The 23113-nt window shown below is 42.1% G+C and overlaps 1 protein-coding gene across 7 annotated transcripts in view; it reads right to left on the reverse strand.

Moving 5' to 3' along the window:
- Positions 1-23113, reverse strand: part of LOC139696143 (collagen alpha-1(XVIII) chain-like) — a 333407-nt gene that overhangs the window by 53945 nt on the left and 256349 nt on the right. For 4 of the 7 annotated variants that reach the window (XM_071594745.1, XM_071594748.1, XM_071594746.1 and 1 more), the window contains exon 2: positions 19417-19461. The exons of 1 other annotated variant lie outside the window; for it this stretch is intronic. In XM_071594745.1, coding sequence (XP_071450846.1) covers positions 19417-19461 — 45 coding nt within the window. The remainder of the gene's footprint in view (positions 1-19416; positions 19462-23113) is intronic. 2 more of the 7 variants (XM_071594749.1, XM_071594744.1) reach the window with 1 other exon arrangement.

Below are 23113 nucleotides of genomic sequence, written 5' to 3' on the forward strand. Positions count from 1 at the left end.
AAATGTCACGAAAGTCACTTTCCCAGCAGAAGCAATCGCCTGGACTTTGTTCGAAGTGAATGATGCCGAATATTTCCACACACAGTATAATGTTTGCTCTCAGGATTAATATGAGGCAGTGAGCTTTCATTTGCAGCGATGGCCTTCGAGACAAAACTCCTCAACTCTCTGCAGCATCGGCTTAAACTGCGAACGAGCGTGCACGCCCCGTTGCTTGGAAACGAGAGCAGTCTCAGAACACACCCCGAAACAAGCACACCTCGTTCGGAATTTTTCTGCTACCATTGCGTGGTTGGCACCTAATGAAACTTTCAGCATTTCTGATTGTGCTCTTAACCTTATCCGATGGCATTCTTTCAAAATAATAGCAGTCGTGTTAACATTATACATTTGGACTGAGTCGACATTTCTTAAGAACAGTGTCTGAAGATACAATTCCACCTTTCTTTGAATTTCAGTTTCCCTCAACTTTAAAAAAAAAAAAACATTCTCTGGAAGTGCTATAAGGAATGACACATTAATTCGATTTCCCTATTTTCTCTTGTGGCATTTCATAGGCCTCGGCGACTGTTGATTAAGGAGCAAGAGGCATTGCAATTCAGCGCCGTGGATTACCTCCAATGTTTCCGCAGGCGAAGCGAAGTATGCATATATCGGCTAGAAACGGCTGCCGCTTTGCAAAGTGATAAAATAGCTGCAGCCGACGAAGTATTACAATAAAATCATAAAAAACGTACTGCAAATAAGTTACACATTATGCTAACAATTCAACGTAAAATAAAAAGTTCCCGAGGGACTCTATCGAATAGCCCTCGAAAAAAACGGGGCCATGGGCGTTCAAGTTTATCGTACACGTCAGTAAAGAGTGGTCAAAAAACCAATGGGATTAGGAACTAAAACAATTTATTACCTGAGGTGTTGGCAGGTAAAATAGACCAAGCTTGATGGGCTTCCCTTTACCAATATCCACCACAAGGTTCATAGCTTCCATGAGAAACATGTCCTATCCGGATATATCGAGTCCTGTCCCGTGGCCTAGGGAACCAGAGCATTTTAAAGAGAAGTCTGAGCCAAGAATACTTGAGACACACACGAGACATAACTCATTCAATTATATTTATTTTATTATAAAGGCGGGAGGGGGGTCCGTTCGTGGCAGCGCGTGTCCCTCAGTGCAAGCATGATGTAGAGATAAGAGGGGACATCCCCACCCCGCCCGCCCCGTGCACCCCCCCCCCCTCACGGGGGAAATATTCCGGTAAGATTGAATAGGATCGTGGAAAGGCGATTACTCCGAAAACCACAGCTCGGCACGTCCAGGGCGATTTCCATTCGCGGATGCGGACTTAAACGCTCGTGGGGCGGTCCGCGGAAACGGAAATTACACACGCTACCGCGGCGCCATTCAACGCCGCGCCGAGAGGAGGAGGCCATGGAGGGGTGGATGGTTAGAGGGGCGCCCACGTCCGCGAGGGAGCGTCGAAAGGGAAAAATATTCACATTTTAATGCCATTGCACAAAACGGCAAAAACGCAAATGATTCGTGCCATTAGTGGCCATTTTCACTAACTAGGAACAACAAATTTATGCAACGTGGGGCCGTTCAATATTTCCCTAGGAAATCCAAGAGATGGCGCTCGTAGTATCAGATAAGATTTCTTTCTGTAAGTCTCACTAGACTGCAGTTTAAATTTCAGCTTTATCCATTATTTTCATAGTCACTTGAAGTAAAACAATATCATTTAGAAATATGGAAAATGTGAGTTTCGAGCGGTTATATAAACACGTCCATTTAAAAGACTTAACTCCGGAAGAGATAAAAGTTGAGTAGAATTAAGTATACGACACATCTTCTTGGAGTACGGCGCTGTTCCCCCTCGTGGGAACCACAAAAGCTACATCTGCGCCCCCCCCCCCCGGGGACTTCCAACTTTTAAATTTGAATGCGGCCGTGCATCCGCAAATGATAAACATCGCCCGGGACGTCCAGGACTTCCTCCGAAATGATTGACTAAATTCACGGCATAGGTTTGAGTGATCAAAGGTCACGAAATAAAAGTTGAGGCCGGAGGCATATCGCACAGTGCGGTGTTTGCATTTTCGCAAGAAAAACTAAAAAAAAAAACCTCGGTAATTTTGCGTTTGCGCTCGATGGAGAATAAACGCATTGGTGTGGTTGATTCGGAGGCTGATTCTGCACTTATCTGTCAAAATAAAGATAAGAGTTAATGCGCCAATACATAACTGTGAGTGAAGCATGGATACACACTCCAGAGATAAAGTAACACTGGATTTCTAAATGCGATCCGGCCACGAAGACCGAAGACGAAATCGGCCGACATGGCGATGGCCACTGTTTAGGGGGATGCAAGTCTACATCGATTACTTATAAAAGGGCAATAGACTGATGTAGATATTATGCGTTTTTATTGCACACGTTGAGCGAAGAAGTCAAGAAAAAACGTCCTCATTTTGCAAAGAAAGATATTCCCTTCCATCAAGACAGTACGCGGGTGCACGACGTGCGCAGTTTTGATGGCAAAAATTACGGAATTCTAAAGTTCTATGAAGTCATAATTATTACAAAATCCACCATATTCACCACATTTGGCCGTATCTGCAACCCCTTACTTTCGAAAGAAATTGAAGTAAGAAAAGTCGTGAATAGTTTCAGATGGTCTCTTACTAAGGCTACCACCATCTTCTATGTGAATTTACTATACTATAGTATATTTACAGCATTCAAAGATTGCGTTATCCGTTGCTAGCGTCCTCTCCTTATGAAAACCCACTGGTCTCTTTCTGTTGACATTGTATTTTTCCAATATAACCCGCTGACTGCTATTTCTCTCTTTTTGATTTCTATCCGCTGCATTTCCATTGCACATGACTTTGAAAGTTAAACGGTCCAGACGCCAATTTTATCCGGGACCACTGGTTTATAGGATCGGACCCATGCTAAGGAATACACAAATCCAATTAATACTTCGTGTACACGTATGCTTCGAATGATGACGTATATCGTGATGGATATTTAGAGGTTTTTATATAATTTTTGAAAGGAAATAAATTTTGGTAAATATCTTCCACAGCAAAGCTGGAAGTCTACCTTCATTCTCATTTGCATGAATGTTAACATGGATAACTCGGGGATCTTTTTTTTTATTCAGCATGAATGGTACGATATTCTAATTGGATAAACCAATGCGGCTTGCCTTTTTTCATGGAACTCTTTTGGCTCTCATGCAAATTCATAACTCAGAATATTCAAGACGTCGGAAGGGTTGAATTTGAATACATAATTGAGCGAACAAGGCTTGAGTTTTTTTTATGGGATACCCGCGCTCAAAATCATAAGCCGGCTTCTAATTAGTCCGCATTTTCAGGATTCACTGATTTAAAACAAAATTAAAACAGCAGTGTAACATCCACCGCGGTCGATCCATTTCGATGAATTCCTCCCAAAATGCCCTCTAATTTGCGTTGGGAGAGACACCACACGAGCTGTAGCAATTTTCTCACTGTCGCCATATAATCTCGGTAACATCGAATCAAGCAATTTTGATAACCTTATTTTCATATAATTCGAGAAATTAACTGGTCCCTAAAGCCATCAAACATTAATTTCTTCTGAAATCCGATGACTTTCCGTATTTTGATAAACAACGTCTCGGATAATATGGCTCATTGGTCTACGCTCTGAACCGGTTTATTTTTATTCACGAGGCGTTAAAAAAGTGGTACAGAACTAGAACAGTTGCCGAGAAAAATATGGGGTTGGGGGTGGATGTTAACTTCACATCCAAGTGCCGTGGACTTGGAACACACTGAGCACACTTCTTTCAGGTTGAGATAACTAAATTGAAAATCGGTGCCGCCATACCATTCGCTCACACATCTCGACACAAAATATCACGGGGGAAGTTCCACTCAGCATCAGTCAGATTATGCACGTAAGTTCCAAGATATCTGTCAGAATTAATCTAAGACACCATAAAAAAAACCATAAACACAGTAACCAACCCGCAGGTCGGTCCGGTAGGTGATGGCAGAGTTCTCCCAGTACTAAGCCCTATACGGCGTGTGAAAGTCACACATTAGAAGGGTAATAAGGGGTTTCATTTTCCCTTTTCATCCCTTTCCCTTCGCTGCCTATACTTTCCAAGGAAGATCTGATACTACCCCGAAAATCACACAGCTTGAGTGGAGCTGAGGGTTTACAGAGGGCCTTCACCCGGTGGATCGTATCCGGGGAATCGGGGTGGTGCGGGGGTTAACGTACTGGCTTCCCACCCAGAGGGCCCGGGTTCTAATCCCGGCGGCGTTGAATATTTTTCAGGGGTCTCTCGATCCCTACTTGAGGTGCTTTGTGGAGGGCACTTTGAGTAAGTACGCCGTCCGTCGGATGGGACGTTAAGCTGCGGACCCCTTGGCGCCTTTCGTAAAGAGTAGGCTATTGCCGACGCCGGGTTTCTCTCCGCCCCTCATCCTTTCCTGCCAATCCCCTATGGCGCAAATTACCTCAGCTGTCGGTCGCCTCCCCTAAATACTAAGGAAGAAGAAACCATTTGGTCTCAATTTCGCCCAAATAAAGACCTCTATCTATCTAAATACTACTACTACTGCTCGAATCCGGTCAGTAGACCAACGCCCAGCGCTCTCTACCCCTGGACTACCGCGACCCACCTAAGAGACACCTTAGACCACAGATTAAATCGTTTAATCTTACTTTCTGAAGAATAAATGAATTTCGAGTACACTCACAGCGAGGCTAGAAAATTTTCTTACTTCAGTCAATGCCTAAATGTTGGAAGATACATGGATTTACACATGCATTAACCAACCGCATTTATTTATAATTATTTATCAGTAGTTTACTTTGGTCACCAATTGACATGGCACGAGGACTGGCTCGCAAAATGCCTTTGAGCCTATAGTAAAAGCATACGCAAAGCATACGCAAACGGCCGTTCTTTAGCATAAAAAACAACGGAATCTTAAAGAATATATCAATGTAAAAAATTAATACAAAATTTTATGAATTGCATTAAAATTGAAGTGTTTTAGCAGGGTGAGCGACGGTTAATTTTTACCGAAATTTGAGCTTATTTTAAACCTTAACCTGGACTAATGGTTAATTTTGCCAATTTTAATGCTCATTTAGTTGACAAAGATCCTTTAATACTCGGGTGAAACCCCTCTGAAGCGCTCTTAGAGGTGGGCAACGTGGGTGAAACATCGACTGGCGAACTTTGTTCACTTTCACGAAGAATGGTATCCTAGCGAATCTCCCTTTGCACATAAATTATCAAGTAGTGAGCGCAAGCACAATGGCCGGAGGAAGTCGACGCCATACCGTAAAACGACGGAACTGCCTTAAACATTGCAACGCTGACAGCCGAGCAATGGACCGGGCACCTTTGCTGGAGTCTGGGGCCTCCACGGTCCCAAAATGCTTCCACGTAGTTTCTAAACACAAGTTCCCACACAGTCTGTTGATAAAATAAATCCCAACAAAATGACTTCCCATTCCGATACAGATTCCCAAAAGGAGAATATTTCTCAACTCGACTCGGCCCAGTGGGACCGACGCACCCAGATCAAACCAACGAGTGATTCCAAGGAGAGATTTTTCAGATACACCAGGAGGGAGTTCAAATGCGAAAGAGATCTGAGATGGATTCTGCTCTCATAAGAGGATTAAAAAAATATTTAAAAAAAGGTTTGTAAACGACTGCTGAATGAATTGGAGTGATCAGTGCGTATATAAAAACATCTGCAAACAGTTGACAAAATAATACTGGAGAAATTGATTTAGGACTTAGGAGGGCATCTTATTGTTTGGTGCCCGATTTGGTGAATAACCAAACACTAATTATTCGGGAAACTTGAATTTACCAGGGAAAACATTTCAGGGGAATTATTACCAAACAACCATTTGAATTGTTTGGAAGTGACATCTGGAGGTGTTTGAATGTCGTTTAGTGGGAAGTGCGACTACGCCAGTGAGGCATACATATGTATCGCAGTTTCTATTATTAATGCATTAAACTTAAAAGCCTTTAATTCAATACATGGATGGCGTACCGAGAAAAGAGTTTCATCAATTCCACGGAGAAATTTTAGATCACTTGATCAACTTAATTTCATGGCATTTACGATGTAAAGAGGAGAAAACCAATCATTATTATTTCAACCTCGCTTCAATGCGACTTTAAATGCTTTCAATGAATTCCCCGCTTGCTTTGCCGTTCTTTGAGAGCATTTATTTTCCCGTAGTGTCCGCGGGGGCTCGGTGCAAAATATTCTGAGGGAGTCTTTAGGTCCAAGACCTTGGAAAACTCGGCGACCCGTTCTCTTAATGAATTCAGCACCTCAAGAGTAGCCGTGGGCGCGGCATCGTTATGCTGATGCCAAACAATCTATAGAGTCGAGCACCGCCCTCGAGGCTGGACTGGCCGGCATGCTCCGTTTCTTCCTGGGCCCACGCAACCCTTCCCCCAACCCTTCTTGTTGTTCCAGCGAGTTAATTGTTTTTCCAGCGCCTCACGGGTCTACGTCTAGAAGGTCCAATGGATCTCTTGATCCCCCTTCCCTGACTTAACAAGTTAATATTCGGCAACAAAAGCTTTAGGGAAGCAAGTTGCAAGCACCACAATCTGTCTCCGAATCCAAACCTTCATCAAACCAGAAATACTACGCATGCGTAAAACGTTCCGTCATGGTTTTTTGATTTTTTGTCCAGACCACTGGACTGGATTTCGAACAGCACCGCACTGGAATTACTTCATTAGAGTCATATCTGGATTGCGTTTCTTAAACTCATTGAATTGGGACGTATTTTGTAATTCTTGGAATGGGCGTAAACATACGAGAACTTAGTGAAGATATTGCGATTCGTAATTTTACAATGGGAGTAATTTCAAAGCTTATCTGAACTATAATAATAATAATAATACTAATACTTTATTTATTTTAAAAATGGTACAACCATATTAAATTTCGTCAATATAAGTATTATTTAACATATAAACATACTTTCTTAAATGTGATGAAAATTGTCACAAAAGAATTCATCAAATGAGTATAGTGGGTGAGCAAGTAACCAGGTATATACCCTATTCTTGAAACTCTGGATACCATCTGATTTCAACTGAGTAGGCAGATAGTTATACAGTCGTATGTTCATATTGTGAAATGTGTTGTAAGTTAATGACAATCTACAATAAGTAGTATTTAGATTCGATTTACCTTTTGTGGAATAGTTATGGAGGTTGGATCTAAATTGGTAAGTTTCTAGATTAACTTTCACATGAATCAGAGCCTTAAAGATATACAAACAAAATACAGCCATGATTCTATAACTAATAAAAAAAGGTTTGCAGGAATCACGTGGTGGTATATTAGCAAGAGAGCGAATAGCTCTCTTTTGCAGTAGCAAAATTTGTTTAACATGAGGGGAATGACCCATAACTCAACACCATAATTCAAATGACATTGAAAGAAGGCATGGTAAAGTGTTAAACGATACTTTTTGAAATGATAAAGTTGAGCTTTCTTAACATATTTACTTTACTAAGCTTTACTAAGTTTATTACAGGTCTGACTGATGTGAGTCTCCCAAATAAGTTTTGTATCAATATAAATTCCTAGTATTTTAGCAGTTTCAATATCAACTAGAAGGAAGAAACTAGCGAAAGACGATTCGGGAGAAGAGAACGTCAGTGCTGACGAAAACGTACTTTTAAACACAGCGACTTGATGAAGAATAAAGCGGAAAAGAAATGACACGGTATCAAAGATAAAGGGGAGATTGAGAGTAGAAATAAAAGCGGGAGAAAATGCATGGCTGAGGGCAAACTCAAGCATCCGATGAAGTTGAATGCGGCAGGAATAGACAGGGGATCTCCAATGAAATGATATCCGCGATATCATTTCATTGGAGGTTGGCGATGCTTGCTACGCATTTTTACAAATTAACCAATTATGAGTGCCTCAAATGGAAAAGTGAATATCACATTCCAGCTATATTGGAACATTTAAGAGCATTAGTTGGTGAATAAATATGCAGATCTACATCTACATCAATATCCTGTGAGCCACCAAAAAGGTGTGTGGCAGGGGGTGTAGCGCCAGTGGGAAAGGGTAAGGGATGAGGGTTTTAGGTTTTTCCAAATGGATGGGGAAGGGGGGGGGACCTGCAAAAAAAAAGATTCATGATCACATGTTTAATAAAATTTTCCCTACGCAATTTATCGAGGACTTTTACTCAGAAAAAGACATTTCTCGAAGTGCGACTAAGGGAGTTTTAGTAATCATGATGGATAAAAGATCATTTGAAGTATGGCGCAATGGCTTAAGTAATGCTCCGGGAATTGAATTGTGTTAATCATGTCGGTAATTAGGGAAAACATGTAATTTTTTTCGCGAGCTATAATAGCGGTCATGACGAATAGTATATCTATAGTCTCTGAAGGTTTATAACTCACTTCTACAGGGATCATATATTGTCGGGTAAAGCTAGGCTTTGAACAAGGGCCACTCAAAATTATTCCTTGATATTTGTAGGATAATGGTTTATACCTGAAAAGAATGAAAACCAATCATATAAAATTCAGGGCTGAACATTCCCACGCTTGTATTTATTTCACTCTGAAAATATTTCACGATCCATATATCATAGAGCAATTAATTATTCCCATACCTTCTCCCTATTTATAGCTTTAAAAGAATCAAATTTCGACGACGCTCCTATAATTTTCTGCACGTTGCTTTCAATACCGTTCACTACTTTACTAATATACCTTTCTCATGGGTTCCCTATTCACCACCAGATTAAACTGCCACAGATCAGTTTCACTCCTTGAGAACGCGTCCAAACACAAATTAATCCCCCCTAATTTACACGAGAGCCTATTCTTGACGGTAATCGGATTTGCCGCTTCCGAAAAGACTTTCATTCCACTCCTCGGGTCGGTCACAACCCTTGTAGTTTAGCAGAGCGCTCACAGATGGCGACACTCGATTGAATGAGGAGAGGCTGGGAGCGGGATTCTTGAAAGCGCTCAGAAAGGGAGTCTCTCTCGGGAGGGAGGGCGGGAGGGGGAGGGGGCGGCGGGGCGAGCAGGGGGGGAAGGGAGGGGGGGGTCCAGCCGCGCGCGCGCTCTTGCTGCCCGAAGACGACGCTCCGCGTGGGGAGCTTCCCCCTTCGCTCTGCCTTCGCAGAGAAACGGCGAAAGCAAACACGCCTTGATAATAATTAAATATTATTGAATCATAAAACATAAATAAAACTTCACAATCATTCATATTCTATCTTAATAGTGGCCAATAAAGCTTCTTTATGAATCGGGTGAATTATTTCTGAATGAAGTTTAAATACAATAGGTTTTAAGTGACAGTGCCCCACTATTATTGATAATGGAAAATGTATATGAAGACTGAAAAACAAATGTCTGATATTAAAGTCATCGGAAAGTTATTCCAATTGAGGATTATTAGTCCGCTATGACTCTCGGAGAAGAAGGATCGAATAATTTTGACAGAGTTTTACGGAGATTCAATCCAGTGAGCATCTCCAGCCCTGTAGCTCGTAACAGTCCATAACACACGGGCAAGAGAAATGAACCCGATGGCTTAGGTGGAAATTACCTTGTACTGCGGCAAGTGATATGCCCATACCTATTGAGGGTGGGTGGGTTGGGTTGGTTCATTTCCTTTCCCAGTCCGTGGTTTCCTAAGAGATTCTGGTTCCCGAAAATTTTCACGGCTCGAGTGATACCAGGGGTTAGCAAGTTTTGGAGTAGGGAGGTTAATAAAAAATACAACAAATACCTCCGGTAAGTACACCCCGTAAGAACCATTAAATTCAATGCATTGGTGAATTCTGTTTAGTCTCTAAGGCCCGACTCGCTAATGGTATCTTCTTGATTCAATTTCTTTCTTAAAACGTGCTCTAGTATGCGAAGCGATGAGTTTTTCTCCCTGCTGGAGCCGTGGAATCGGTTGGCTCCCCGCCTCCGGGGCCTCGGTGACCACCCCTCTCTCCTCCGTCGGTCGGTCCGTCGCACACTCTGGGAAACGGGAACAGTTTTTTTTTAATATTCTCGCTCAGTACTCACTAAGAATCCAAACACACATGAAAAAAAACAATAGTTCGGTTTCAATATGGTTTATTTTGAAAAACTGTCCTACTTCGATCGGTCGGAGGAAGAGGCGGTGAGTATCCAAGCAGGAAAGCAACAGCTAAGCGCCCTGTCGGAGCAACACATGTAAGGGAACTTGGTGTAATTTCAAGTCGTTTTAAAAACAAGCTCTCTTTAGCAGTGGGTGGAGTTGGTGAGTTCTTCCGTTGATCTCTTTCGCTTATGGTTGTCTCGCGTCATGGCACTCGAAGAGAGTGTATTTGGTGAGAAAACGAATTACTTCCCGATGAAAATGGATTTTTTCGGAGCCCAAAACTTCTTCATTCCTCTAAATGTTACTGAAATCCACATATCGGATGTCACTTCTATCTAATTTGTTCAGGAAAAAGCATGTTATTGGCCGGAGATGAAGACACGAAAAGGGGTCAAGTCTAATTTCCGCTAAAAATGCACTTGTCAGCAGAATAATGAGATATACTATAGTTTCCTGAGCCATATCAGGGGCATTTTCAGGAGAAAAGAGAGTGAAGAGGTTAGGCGGAAAGTACAAGAAGGTTTTCCAAACGAGGGGCAGAGGACATGGTCACCTAGTGAAATGTCATGCAAGGAATTCTTAGGGCCGAGGTTGATCGAGGAGGCAAAAGGGTGGTCAGGCCTTATCATTTTTCACTCCTTTATGGTTCCTTCGTTTCACTCCACTCGAATACTTCAGTTGGACACTCTCCCTGCAGATGCGCGAACTTCAGATAAAAGTTTTCCGAAGGTCATTTGATATTTTCAATAGAGCTTAGAGGAGTTCTTAGAGGGGGAAAATACTGATACACAGCCAAACTTTTAGTCGAAAATAACATTCATTTTCAGCTAAATTGAAAATATTGCTAAATTACGAATGTTATCCGCTTCTTTTGTCTTGGAAAAGATAAAATTTCGCTATCCATCCAAAATTTTTCATCAGTCAAGTAATATCTGAATTTATAATGGGGCAAACATTTCGACCAGATAACCTGGTTTCATGTAGTCGATATTATGGGGAGTTAATAATCTTTTATAGTTTCATAACCTTTTGTAGTTTCAATATCTTTTAAGTTTTATTTCACCAACCTTCCTAGTAAAGTAGAATCAAATTGAATAAGTGTTAGCACAATATGCGAAAGTTTCTGCCCCACTAAACCAGCTTCGTACAATTTTGAAGGTATTGTTTCGTGATTTCACGTCAGGGTTTATCCAAAACGACATGAGATTCTAGAATCTATCGATAAAAAAATGGAGTCGTTCCAAGAAAATGATTTCTAAACAACCAAATCATTTTTTACGCTGGATTTTCGGAACTTAATTACATAGAAATCCTACCTGGAACCCATGATCATTGATCACTTGAAAACGGCAAATACCATCTTACAAGGAAATCAAATGGGAATAAACACTAATATCACTCTTAAAAAATAGCCTTAACCCAATAATACATCACATATTCTCAAAAAAAAGGAATCATTTTTCATCGAGTACTAAAAAACATATAAACCCTAGGAGGGAATAAATTAGGGAAAAATACCGATTGGGCCCACCTTGGGAAAAGACTATTTGGTTTCCGGATCTACACCGTAAAAACCAACTCCGTGAACACTGTAGACCCTTGACAGTAAAAAATAAGCAATATATTACGACCTGGACCTCAAGAGTGCAGCAGTAAAAAATAATCTTGATTGCCCGGGGAAGGAATGAAGTCCTCTGACAAATTAATGCTGCGGCGATGCAACCGTCAGATACCATGCGCCGCCGCAGTGAATACGCCAGCCGTAAATCCGGCTCTCCATGTTGCCCAAGTCAGAGTTCAGAAGACGTGTCCGTCCTTCCAAGCCAAGGGATGCCTTTTCCCCGTCCCACTCCTCCCCTCGTGGAGTCCGAAACTCTAGACGGCAAATCGTACTCGAGTTGATAATGCGAAATTGAAAAGGGGACCACGGGGGGGGGGGGGGGGGAGGGGGCTGACCGCCGAAGATCCTCAGGGTGCGAAGGACCCCGTGTCCATGAGCCCAAGGGTTCGCGGTGCGGTGGGAATGCCGTTCAAGGTTCCCATGGAGAGGATGTTTTGAAAGGGGCCCAGGCGAAGGGCTGCCTTTTTCCAGGGGGGGTGGTGAGTGAAGGGAGGGAGGGGAGGGGGGATGGGTGTGCTTTAAAAGACCCAGGAGGAGCTCTCAGGGGCGGTGGGCGCCCCTTGGTTAACTTGGACGGAATGGCATCCGAGTCCGAGGAACTGGTCACGAGCTCAGAACGAGACCTGGTCATTTTCAGACGGTGAATCAAACCCATGAAATCAAAATGAGTTTCAATGAAACTCACCTGAAAGTTGAGTTAGGGGGCATTTTTCTCTCATTTTTAGGGGCAAGGCCACAGCTTAAGTGCCCCTAGTAATTTTCATCCGAACCAATTTACTTAACGGCCATTGCTTCACACGGTTACACTATATTTTGCAATCATTTAAGTTCCGTTTTACCATTACTTAAACTATTTGGATAAATCAACAGAATTGGTAAGATCCAGCGATGAATTTCATTTTCCATCAGTGACTTCGACTTGAACAAGTTAGCTTTGGGGGAGACATCCTTTCATCATCCCTCGCCCTTATTTATAGCCACAAAGTTATGTTTACCCTACAGTTAGCAATTACATTGGTATCCAATGAGAAAATGGAGAGGTTTCACAAAGAAATATTTTAGAGCGAGATGAAATGCCAAAATGTGCGTGAAATTATTGGGAGATGTGTTTGTAAATCATAGAATTTGACACAATTTAAAAAATGGAGTTTCTTTGAATTCCCCAAATTAATTCATGCCTCACATACACGTAACTTATGAGCACATGTATGTATTCAAATTTGGAAGTATGTACTGCAAGTTTCTATCTCAAAACGACGACTGTACGGACTAAAAACTGATAAACTTTTGAAACTAATAATATGTGAACAGAGAAGCATTGAAGCCATCTTCATGAAACGTTTTAGAGGAATATAATTCATTTCAAAATCTGATTCCTGATATAAAGTCACAAAGATATAGTCACCCTGGGGGAGAATGGGCGATTGAAACGAGTTTTCCAGGTGGAAACTAAGGTACGCCACGTCAAACAGCTGGAGAAAAACAAAAACGTTGACATACAGGAGAGTGCAGCGTAAAAAATTGAAAGCGCACTCGCGGTTGGTGAGAGTTTGGGACTGGAGTAGTGGAAACGAACACGAGAAAAGATGGGAAGATGTCAAAAAGGGGAAATCGAAAGCCGCAAACACAATTGAGGTAGAGTAAACGGGACAGGGTAGCCAAGGATTACAGAAGAGATGTTTTGAAAGAGGGAAGAGAGAAGAAATTGGTATGATGCTAACCGGGAGTTTTGTAGGAGGAAGCAAAAGAAGCGTGGTGGAAGATGCATTGCGATAAAGATATATCAAAAAACGAGTTAAGTCGCACCGATCGCACGGAAAGATGGGGGCACTATTGCGTAGATAGATGTCCCGTTCGCCCTATAAAACATGCGAGAGGAAAATCATTAATTGGCCCAGGAGAGACGAAATATATAATATTCAAGAGAGACGAAAAAATATATAGAGGCTCGAAATGATACCGATACTACATCAGCAAGGTTAGACATCATGGGGGAATGTGACTTAGATAGGGATATCTTGGGACCAGGCAAACTCGGTTGCGAGATAAAATTTACATTATGGGAATTGAAACGAAATAAGCCGTGGAGGTGAGAACGTGGAAGGAAGTGTTTTCATGGACTGATTCGTTGATACATTAACGATGGAGGGATTTAGTAGGAAAATTCCGTCAGATCTGGTTTGGGTCCTATCGCAAAAACTAGGGAAGGTAATAATATGTGATGAATACGGAGCAATAAGTTTGATGGAGCATTCAGCTAAAGTGGTTCTCAGGATCATCAATGAGAGAGTGGAGAGCAGGGCAAATGAATACTTAGGGGATGATCACTTTGGGTTCGCGAATGAGAGAGGCAAGCGTGATGCCATTGCAGTCACGAGGTCATTAATAGAGAGGAACATTGAATATCTGAATGTATTTGTCGGTTTCGTAGATTTCGAGAAGGCAATAGATTGGGTGAATTAAAGAGTGAATATATCCCAGAGGATAGGAGTTGAATGGAGGCGACTGACTTATCCGCGTGCCACAGGCTGCCCGGCTGCGAGCGGCCGAGGGAAAGTCGAAATTTTCGGAAGAGGGAGAAAACAGGGCTGTCCCTTATATCTCCGAATTTTCAATGTCGACTTAAAAAAGATGGTACAAGTGGGAAGAAATGGTATTGGGAATGAAGTTGGGCTGGTAATTCATAAAATCTGTTAGGTTTGCGGATGATCAAGTTTATGTTAACTGACAAATTCCAAAGAAACTGCGGGAGATGCCGCAACAGTAACTTTAACGGAGTCATCCGCTAATGTGCATTTCAATGCAACAATTTCAGAGCGTAAAAATCATTCGCCGTCCCAGTCAAGGCGAATGATTTTTACGCTCTGAAATTGTTGCATTTATGTTAACTGGTCAGTCAAGGGGTTCAAATCCTTGTTGAATGAATTATAAAATCAATATCGTTTGTTAGGGGCAATAATGATTGTAAAAAAACAAAAACTATGCGTTTTTCGAGAAATACGAAATATAACTTGTTGAATATATAAAGAGGAGATCATAAACTACATCAGGCGGAACAGTTTACCTCGGAAAGGTTATGGATCGACACGGTCAAAGTAGCAGGTTAAATGAGGATGAAATATGTGAGCGAGGATCATGAATGTTTATTAAAGATTAGCGAAACCTTCGATATACATCGTGATTTTTGTGCGGGGTAGAAACATAGTCGTTGAGGCGAGATGAAAGCATCGCTTCGCTTAATAGATTCATTTTTCTTCCCGGGCTTTGTGTTCCCAATGACTTTGAAGGCACACGCTGTCACACGCTGTACTGGAAACATCTCACGGTCAATTTCGATCAATGATGACTTTTTCTCACTTAAATTAGTGAGATTAATCGTGAGCCAATCAGCAACGTCCGATTTTACGTAGAAGATACGGTCATTTTCCGAGATATAATCTATTTTTTAGTCTCTGTGGACCTTTCTAGCTATTTAAAAATATTAATTTTTGGTTTTTTAGTCTCTGAGGACCTTTCTAGCTATTTAAAAATATTAATTTTTGTTTTTTTAGTCTCTGAGGACCTTTCTAGCTATTTAAAAATATTAATTTTTGGTTTTTTAGTCTCTGTGGACCTTTCTAGCTATTTAAAAATATTAATTTTTGGTTTTTTAGTCTCTGAGGACCTTTCTAGCTATTTAAAAATATTAATTTTTGGTTTTTTAGTCTCTGTGGACCTTTCTAGCTATTTAAAAATATTGATTTTTGGTTTCGGGAATAGGTTTTCTAATTGAATCTGGAATAAAATTCGCAGAAATAAATTTCTTCATAAAATCAATCCATGCCGTGACAAAGGGAGCTGAACAACAAAAGTAAACTTGACGTAGCCTTTTCCACACACCCTCGTCGCGACTTGCAGAGTATGGTGCAGATTTACATTCCGTAGATGTCGCGGAAGTCGAGCCCACCGTGATTTCAGCCGACTCTGAGAGACCGGAGGGAGGAGGACTTTAGAGGGAGGCTTGATGCGAAGGAACGAAAGGACCTTTTTCAACGAGGAGCCCTCGCAACGCTGAATCATGGACCAATCGTTTTGACAAGAACATCCAGAACCCCTTTCACTCTCTCTCTGCAACGATTCGCACCAACTCCCCTTTCCTCCTTATTTCTCTTCATCTACATCCGTTAATCGTGTCCTGCAAGTCAGCGATGGTGGAGTATACAGTATGTGGCAAGCTTTCATGCAACATCAAAATTATCTGTCCTCTCAATTAAATTTGACCTTCTTACCTCATTGGTCCGGTATTTGTGACCTCATCATCCGAAATTTACGGTTCAACCCTTTCGATTTAAAATAATAAGACACCCAAAGTATATATATGTAATGTTTTTCTTTCACTCCGCGATCTTGAGACAGTTTCCGACAAGGGTCGGTTAATCCGCCCTTAAATAAATACTCGCCTCACTGAAGCTTCACTCGGTTGACTTACGCATATTGATTGCCCAATCAAAGGGATCTGGCGAGTGGGCAGTTGCCACGGAGTGCATGACTTAGAGTCGTTGAATCTATCAAGGTGATGGCTTCCTCTTCACGCCCCCTCCGCCCCTGCCATCGATCAAGCAGAGGAGATGACTGGCGGCCCACGTGCGGTGCGGTCCATCGAGCCGGAGCCATTAACTCAACCATTTGTTTCACGTGTGTATGTGAAATATTTAGCCGATAGTGCAGCAAAACTCCCGAGTTTGAATGAAAATCGCGGAGGCGCAGGGAAACCTCCTGCTTCTCAACCGGAAGTTAACTATCAAGGGTCATTTAAGAAAAGGATATTTCAACAAATTATTTTCCCGATCTAATCGTGGTTTTAAATAATATTTTTAAATAGAAACGGGAAATGAAAATTGGGATGACTTTTTGATGGGTCTCTATGGCATTATTGTGATCTCTAAACCTCGTATTTCCTCTGAAACCTCGAACGTAAGGACAACCTCCCGCAGCGACTGACGAGGGATTGACGTGACACGTGGATGGAGTCAGGATCGGGTGACCATTTGCTGGGCGAGAGGGAGATTTGGAAGCAGTACGGGAGACGAGAGCAAATAACTGACGCAAATTGCTTTCCTCATCTCAGTGACGCGGAGACGGAGAAACGCGGGACGACAAATGGAAGACGGATGCGGAGGATGAAACCAACAAAGAGAAGACTGAGTTACGTAAGTGTCTTCTTTTTCAATCAAGCAGAGGGATGTTTTTCAGCGATTTTTCTCAGATAACGGCACAAAAAGAAATTGAATCCCTGAAAAATTGTAAAACTGATTACTGAAATTAATCTCCCAAGCAGCAAAGCGGATTATTTTCGGAACGTGAATAGTTTTCGTGGTCCAGTGAATATTTAGCATTAGCGTCATGCATCTTTAAACATTTTCTAAGAATTGGGAAATTTAATATCCGTATGACTTATACAGGGTTGCACCAAAAAAATGATAGGACTGATTTTCTCTGGCGCGAACGGAGCGGTGGAGGGACGTCTGCCTGTCAGGGTAAGGTGGAGGGGGCTCTTAGCAACAGACCGACACCAACCTCAGTCGCCTGCGGGCTGTCGTTGAGTGAGGATACCGTTTTTAGTGAAGCAAGTTTTTTGTCCGCGTCGAAAAACAAAATGAATCTGAATTTAGAGTAACGTTATTCCGTGAAGTTTTGTGCGAAACTCGGGAAGACGGCAACTGAGACCCTCGATATGATCAAGCAGGCTTATGGGGACACTGCCTTATGCCGTTCCACAGTATTTGAGTGGCACAAGTTGTTTAAAGAGGGTAGGGAGCTCGTTGAAGACGACCATCGCTCCGGATGGCCGTCGACGGCAAGAACCGACACGAATGTGGACAGAGTGAGGACACTGCTGAACACAGACCGACGCTTAATCAGTGAAGAAACTGCAGACCAGTTGGGTTTGTCTGCATCCAAAGTCCAACGAATTATTTCACAGGATTTGGCCATGCGCAAGGTGTGCGCCAAGATGGTGCCGAAAATTCTGCCATGGCGCGCTCGTCGTCAGACAGCTCCTGGCCAAATACGGCGTTGCCACGTTGCCACACCCGCCCTATTCTCCCGATCTGGCACCAACGGACTTGTTCTTCTTCCCCCTGATGAAAAGATAGCTCAAGGGACGACGTTTTCACTCGATAAAGGCCGTTCAAGAGGCTTCGACGAGGGTCATCACCGGCATCCCAAAAGAAAATTTCCAGCGGGCGTACGGGGAATGGGAGCAACGTTATACTAAGTGTGTAGCAGCTCAAGGAGCATACTTTTAAGATTATTAAGTCGATGTAAGTATATCGTCAATAAAATTCTTGTAAAAAAATCAGTCCTACCACTTTTGGGTGCGACCCTGTATGAGCCGTGCAATTTAGTAATCTTTAATTTTTAATTTATTTAATCTTTATTTCATTTATATTGTTTCAGGAAGAAAAAAAAGCATTTGATTGATTGCGATAGGTTCATTCTTTGTCATATTAAATAAAATAGATTTTAAAATGTATTTTACTTCAAAAGTGCCACACAGCTTTTAAAACGTTGACAGAATTGATTACAAGGAATATGGGTAATGATTTACACAAAAGAATAGCGAAAATTTGCCTGTCAAAAAGGTAATTTGGGGATCAGCAAGAAATATGGAGCATGGCTTTGTAATTACACTGGAGGTCTCCGAAAACCGATCATTATGCCAACAGGATCAGTGTAGATTAGAAGCCTATGAGAGATGTGTGATTACAGAACGTAAAATATATTACGGAAAGAAGGAGAAAATAAGACAAAGTTCCTGGGAAGCTTGAAGTTTGCTGAGAGAAATTTGACTGAGCCAGGAAAAGTGGATTCTGAAGATAGTGAGAGGCAACGGACGAAGAAAGATGTTGAAGAAAGAAGCAGGAGGGGGGGCGTTGAGCAAGCGAGGGGGGGGGAGGTTGGTAATATGTATGTTAGACGGAATGGATGTGGGCATGCAGTTAAGTATTAGTCAGTATTGTCGACCGGTTTGGGGTAGGTTTTCGATGGACCCTCGACTACACACAACTTCACCCATTAACCCAACCCAAACTAACATTTCACGACAAGTTCTTAAACCCCCAAGCTCATTCTTTAGTACTGAACACTTAAAGCTCCCATAAATTCAAATCTAATATACTTGCAATTCTTCTCCCTCTACATCGAATTCGCAATCTTCTAATGCTGCTGCCAAAAGCTTTGCTGGCCACGCATTTATTCAGAGAATCTAGGCGAGCTATTTTGGTGAGAATTATAAACAAAAATAAATGCAGAAACTCAGTAAAATGGCTTCCAACTCCAGGATAGTGTTGAATGTTGGCGCTAATTTCGGGCGCAGCTCGGAATATTTTTAACCCAATGAACAAACCGAAGGGATTAAATAACGAGCGGACTCGTGCTCTCAACAAGTTCCAATTCCAAACTGAAGATCACCGCCTATGAAAAATGTGTAGCTCACACGCTTGTTAATTTCGAGCATCCCTGGATGAAAACGCGTGTTTCGCGGGATGAGGGATGCAGGCATGCAGTCAGTCCTCGAGGGAAGAGAGTTAGCACAAAGAAGTACATTAAGTAAGTGTACAATCAATCATACTTACATCAAGGTAAAAGTTACCGTCTTCGTCATCGCCAGAACCAAACTGCTGGAACAGAAAAAGAAAATAAACTAAATAAAAATAACGACAAAGGAAACATTTACAAAATAAACACATGATGGAAGTGTCAAAGTCAGTGAGATGATTTAGAATGAGGGAAGCAATAAACTTCCTCAAAATCAAAAAAAACATATTTAAATAAGAATCATAATAAGAGATAATTAAATTAATGATACAATTAATGCAATGAGGCGAAGTGAAAGATGTGGGGAGAACCTTTGGGGATATGCAAGGAGACTCTTCGAAAGCGTGACTCAATCGCTCGATAGGTTAAAGGAAAAAAAGGATACGAGTGATATTGAAACAAAATTGAACTTTTTCTTCTTCTTCCGAATCCCTTAGATCAGCAAGAAAAACAAATAACTGCTGAGCAATCGATCACCCTGGAAATTATTTTTTCCGTTCCATACTGAGTGAGTTATAACGAGACAATGATTGATTGATACGAGTTCTACATCTTACATTGCTATGAAAATAACAACGGAGTTTGCCTAGAACTAAAGGGAGAGGAGAAGAAAACCTTCCTCAGGATAAGGAATTTCTTGTCACCACGGAAAGTTATAATTATGCCGCGCGAATTCGAAAAGTCGTATCCAAGATTTTCCACCTTCGTAATATTTTGAAGAGAGGAATATTAGTCATGAACAAAAATGTACAATTACTCATAGTCAATGGGGCGTGAAATGCCATTGATGCATAAATCATAAAAATACTAGTAGAAATGCATGTAAAATTACGTAACCCGCGGAAATTCAAAATTCTCGATACTTTTTGAACAGACCTTGTCTGTATACTTTCCAGCTTTGTAGTGCAGCGCTTTTCTCTGGGGTTAAAAACCATGTGAATGACATAAATGGGGGACTCTTCCTTCCTATCACGATGAAACCGACGCTTGTCCTAACAGTTTTATGGACAGGGCCATGTTGAAATTCTAAATTCATTTTATTATTATTATTAGGTAATCTACCTTTATTAAGGTAAGTTTTTGGATGGACACAGCTACTAATTAAATATTTTGTGACCCCTAGCAAAACACCAAATACAGCATCCTACTCTATATCAGGTCACTCTTCATCTCTGAGTATTTTCTTCCTCCCTTCATCCCGTCCAACATCCCTATCCTGTTCCTTCCCTTTCCTCGTTTGCCTAACATTCTCCCCTCTATTACAGTCTTCAACATCCCACTGCCCGTCTATACCCCCGTCATCCACTTTTCCTGCCTCCATAGGATTTCAACCAAAAAACCCCTCTCTTCGCCCACCATATCAAGTACTTCCTCATTTGTTTTCTTCTCTGTCCATTTCACCTTCTCCGTTCTTATCCACACCCACATTTCAAAAGCCTCCATTCTACGTCTATCCTCCTGCTTCAATGACCACGTTTTCGCACCGTGCATAGCTACGCTCCATATCAAAGAGTCTTTTCTTAACATCCTTACTCAACGTCCCCGTCATTAACTCCCTCCTCCTTGTGAAAGCCTCTTTGCCTAGCGCAATTCTTCTCCTTACGTCCCTACTACTTTGACGGTGTTGGTCCAAAACACTACCGAGATACGTAAACTGTTCTACCTGCTCTAGTTTTTACCCTCCTATTTTAATGTTTAGCTTAGCCTTTTTCTTTATAGAAAATCGCATAACGTTTTTTTTATTAATATTGATTCTCATCCCATACCTGTCGCACTGAATTTCCAATTCACTAAGCAATGCTTGCAACCCCTTGGCTGGCTGACAAACTAAAGCTTGATCATCAGCGAACCTAACTGATTTTACGAATTCCCTGCCCACTTTCATTCCCACTTCTAGTTAAAGATAGATAAAGATTTAACTTTGCTGTACAGCGCACCGATTTCAGCCTTCCTCTGCAGACTTTCCATATCCTCGCACTGCGTCTTCCACCATGATTCTTTTGCTTTATTTGTGGCCCGCCTTAATTTATTGTTTAATTCTTTGAACTTCATTTTGCCTAATTCTGTCTTCACATTCTTCCATTTTCACCGCTCATCCATCTTTGTAATCAGCTCATCCGTGATCCATGGTTTCCTAGTCCTTTTTGCGCTAACGGTTCCAATAGTGTCTTTTGCGGCTTTAGACAATCCTTTCTTGAAACTTTCCCATTTTTCTTCGATAGTACTTAGCTCTTTACCATCCTCCATGATTTCCTCTACCGCCTGTTTGTATTCCTTTCTTTTCAAACCATTTAATGCTTCTAAATTCTATTTTTTAACTCGCCGCCCCTGCCATATCTTTTTGAAATGGACGCTACATTTCATAACAACTAAATTGTGGTCAGAGTCCGCATCCGCTCCCGGGAAGCTGTGCGAATTGATCACACTGTTCCTAAACCTGTGTCTAGTAGTAGTAGTAGTTTTAAGGGGAGGCGACCGACAGCTAAGGTCATTTGCGCCATAGGGGATGGACAGGAAAGGATGAAGGGTGGAGAGAAACCCGGCGTCGGCATTAGCCTACTCTTTACGAAAGGCGCCAAGGGGTCCGCAGTTTAACGTCCCATCCGACGGACGGCGTACTCACTCAAAGTGCCCTCCACAAAGCACCTCAAGTAGGGATCGAGATACCTCTGAAAAATATTCAACACCGCCGGGATTTGAACCCGCGCCCTCAGGGTGGGAAGCCAGTACGTTAGCCCCCGCACCATCTCGATCCCCACCTGTGTCTAACCAGGATATAATCTAGCTGATACCTTCCTGAGTCAACTGGCATTTTCCATGTATACCTGCGTCTTTTGTGGTGTCCAAACCAAGTGTTGGTGATGACTAACCCCTGTCTCCTGCAGAACTCAACTGCTTTCTCCCCGCGATCATTCCTCGTGCGTAAACCGTAGTCCCCGACCTCATCACCATCTCTTACTACGCCTACCGTCGCATTCCAATCCCCCATCCCTTTCCAATGTTTCCCTGCAGGAACACACGCGATTATGTCCTCCAACTGATCGTATATCCTATCGACCTCTTCTTCCTTATGGTTGCTCGGTGGCATGTATACCTGAATAATAACCATGTTCGTTGGTTCTGCTTTTATCTCTACTAGTAATATTCCATCCGATACCTGTTTCATGTTGACTACGCTTCTTCCTACCTCTTTTTTGAATACTATGGCAATCTCTCGTTGGCTCTCGTCCCCGCCACTGTATATTATTCTATAATTATCACTCCAGTAATCCCCGCTATCCTTCCATCTCACCTCGCATAGACCTAAGAAATCTATATTTCCCTTTCCATCTCTAGCTTAACATTCTCCAATTTTCCTGTCCTCATCGCTGTCCTAACATTCCACGTTCCTGCTCTTACTAAATTGGTCTTCTTCCTCTGCGTCTTCTGTCCTGTTGCTGCAGATTTTCCCTTGCAAGGGTTTCGTGGGATGACGACCGCGGAAGCCTTGCCTCCCCCGCTGCCGGGCACGACACACGGCGATTGGGTCGAGCCCCGTAGTTGCCAGGACTCCAAATCTCTTTAGTGACCATCATGTAAATCTTGGGAATGATAATTGAGGTAGTCTCCCGTTGCCTTCCTCAATAGTGTTTTTAACGTGACACCATCACTTACTGGCCGCCGCACTGGGGTCAGACGCCATTGCAGGGGCCTCACTGTGCTGGGTGGACTGCCTTTCGTCTGGCTCCTAACCTT

The sequence above is a fragment of the Hetaerina americana genome, unplaced genomic scaffold, assembly GCF_022747635.1.
Source record: "Hetaerina americana unplaced genomic scaffold, ioHetAmer1.1.p SCAF_7, whole genome shotgun sequence".
NCBI classification, from domain to species: Eukaryota; Metazoa; Arthropoda; class Insecta; order Odonata; family Calopterygidae; genus Hetaerina; species Hetaerina americana.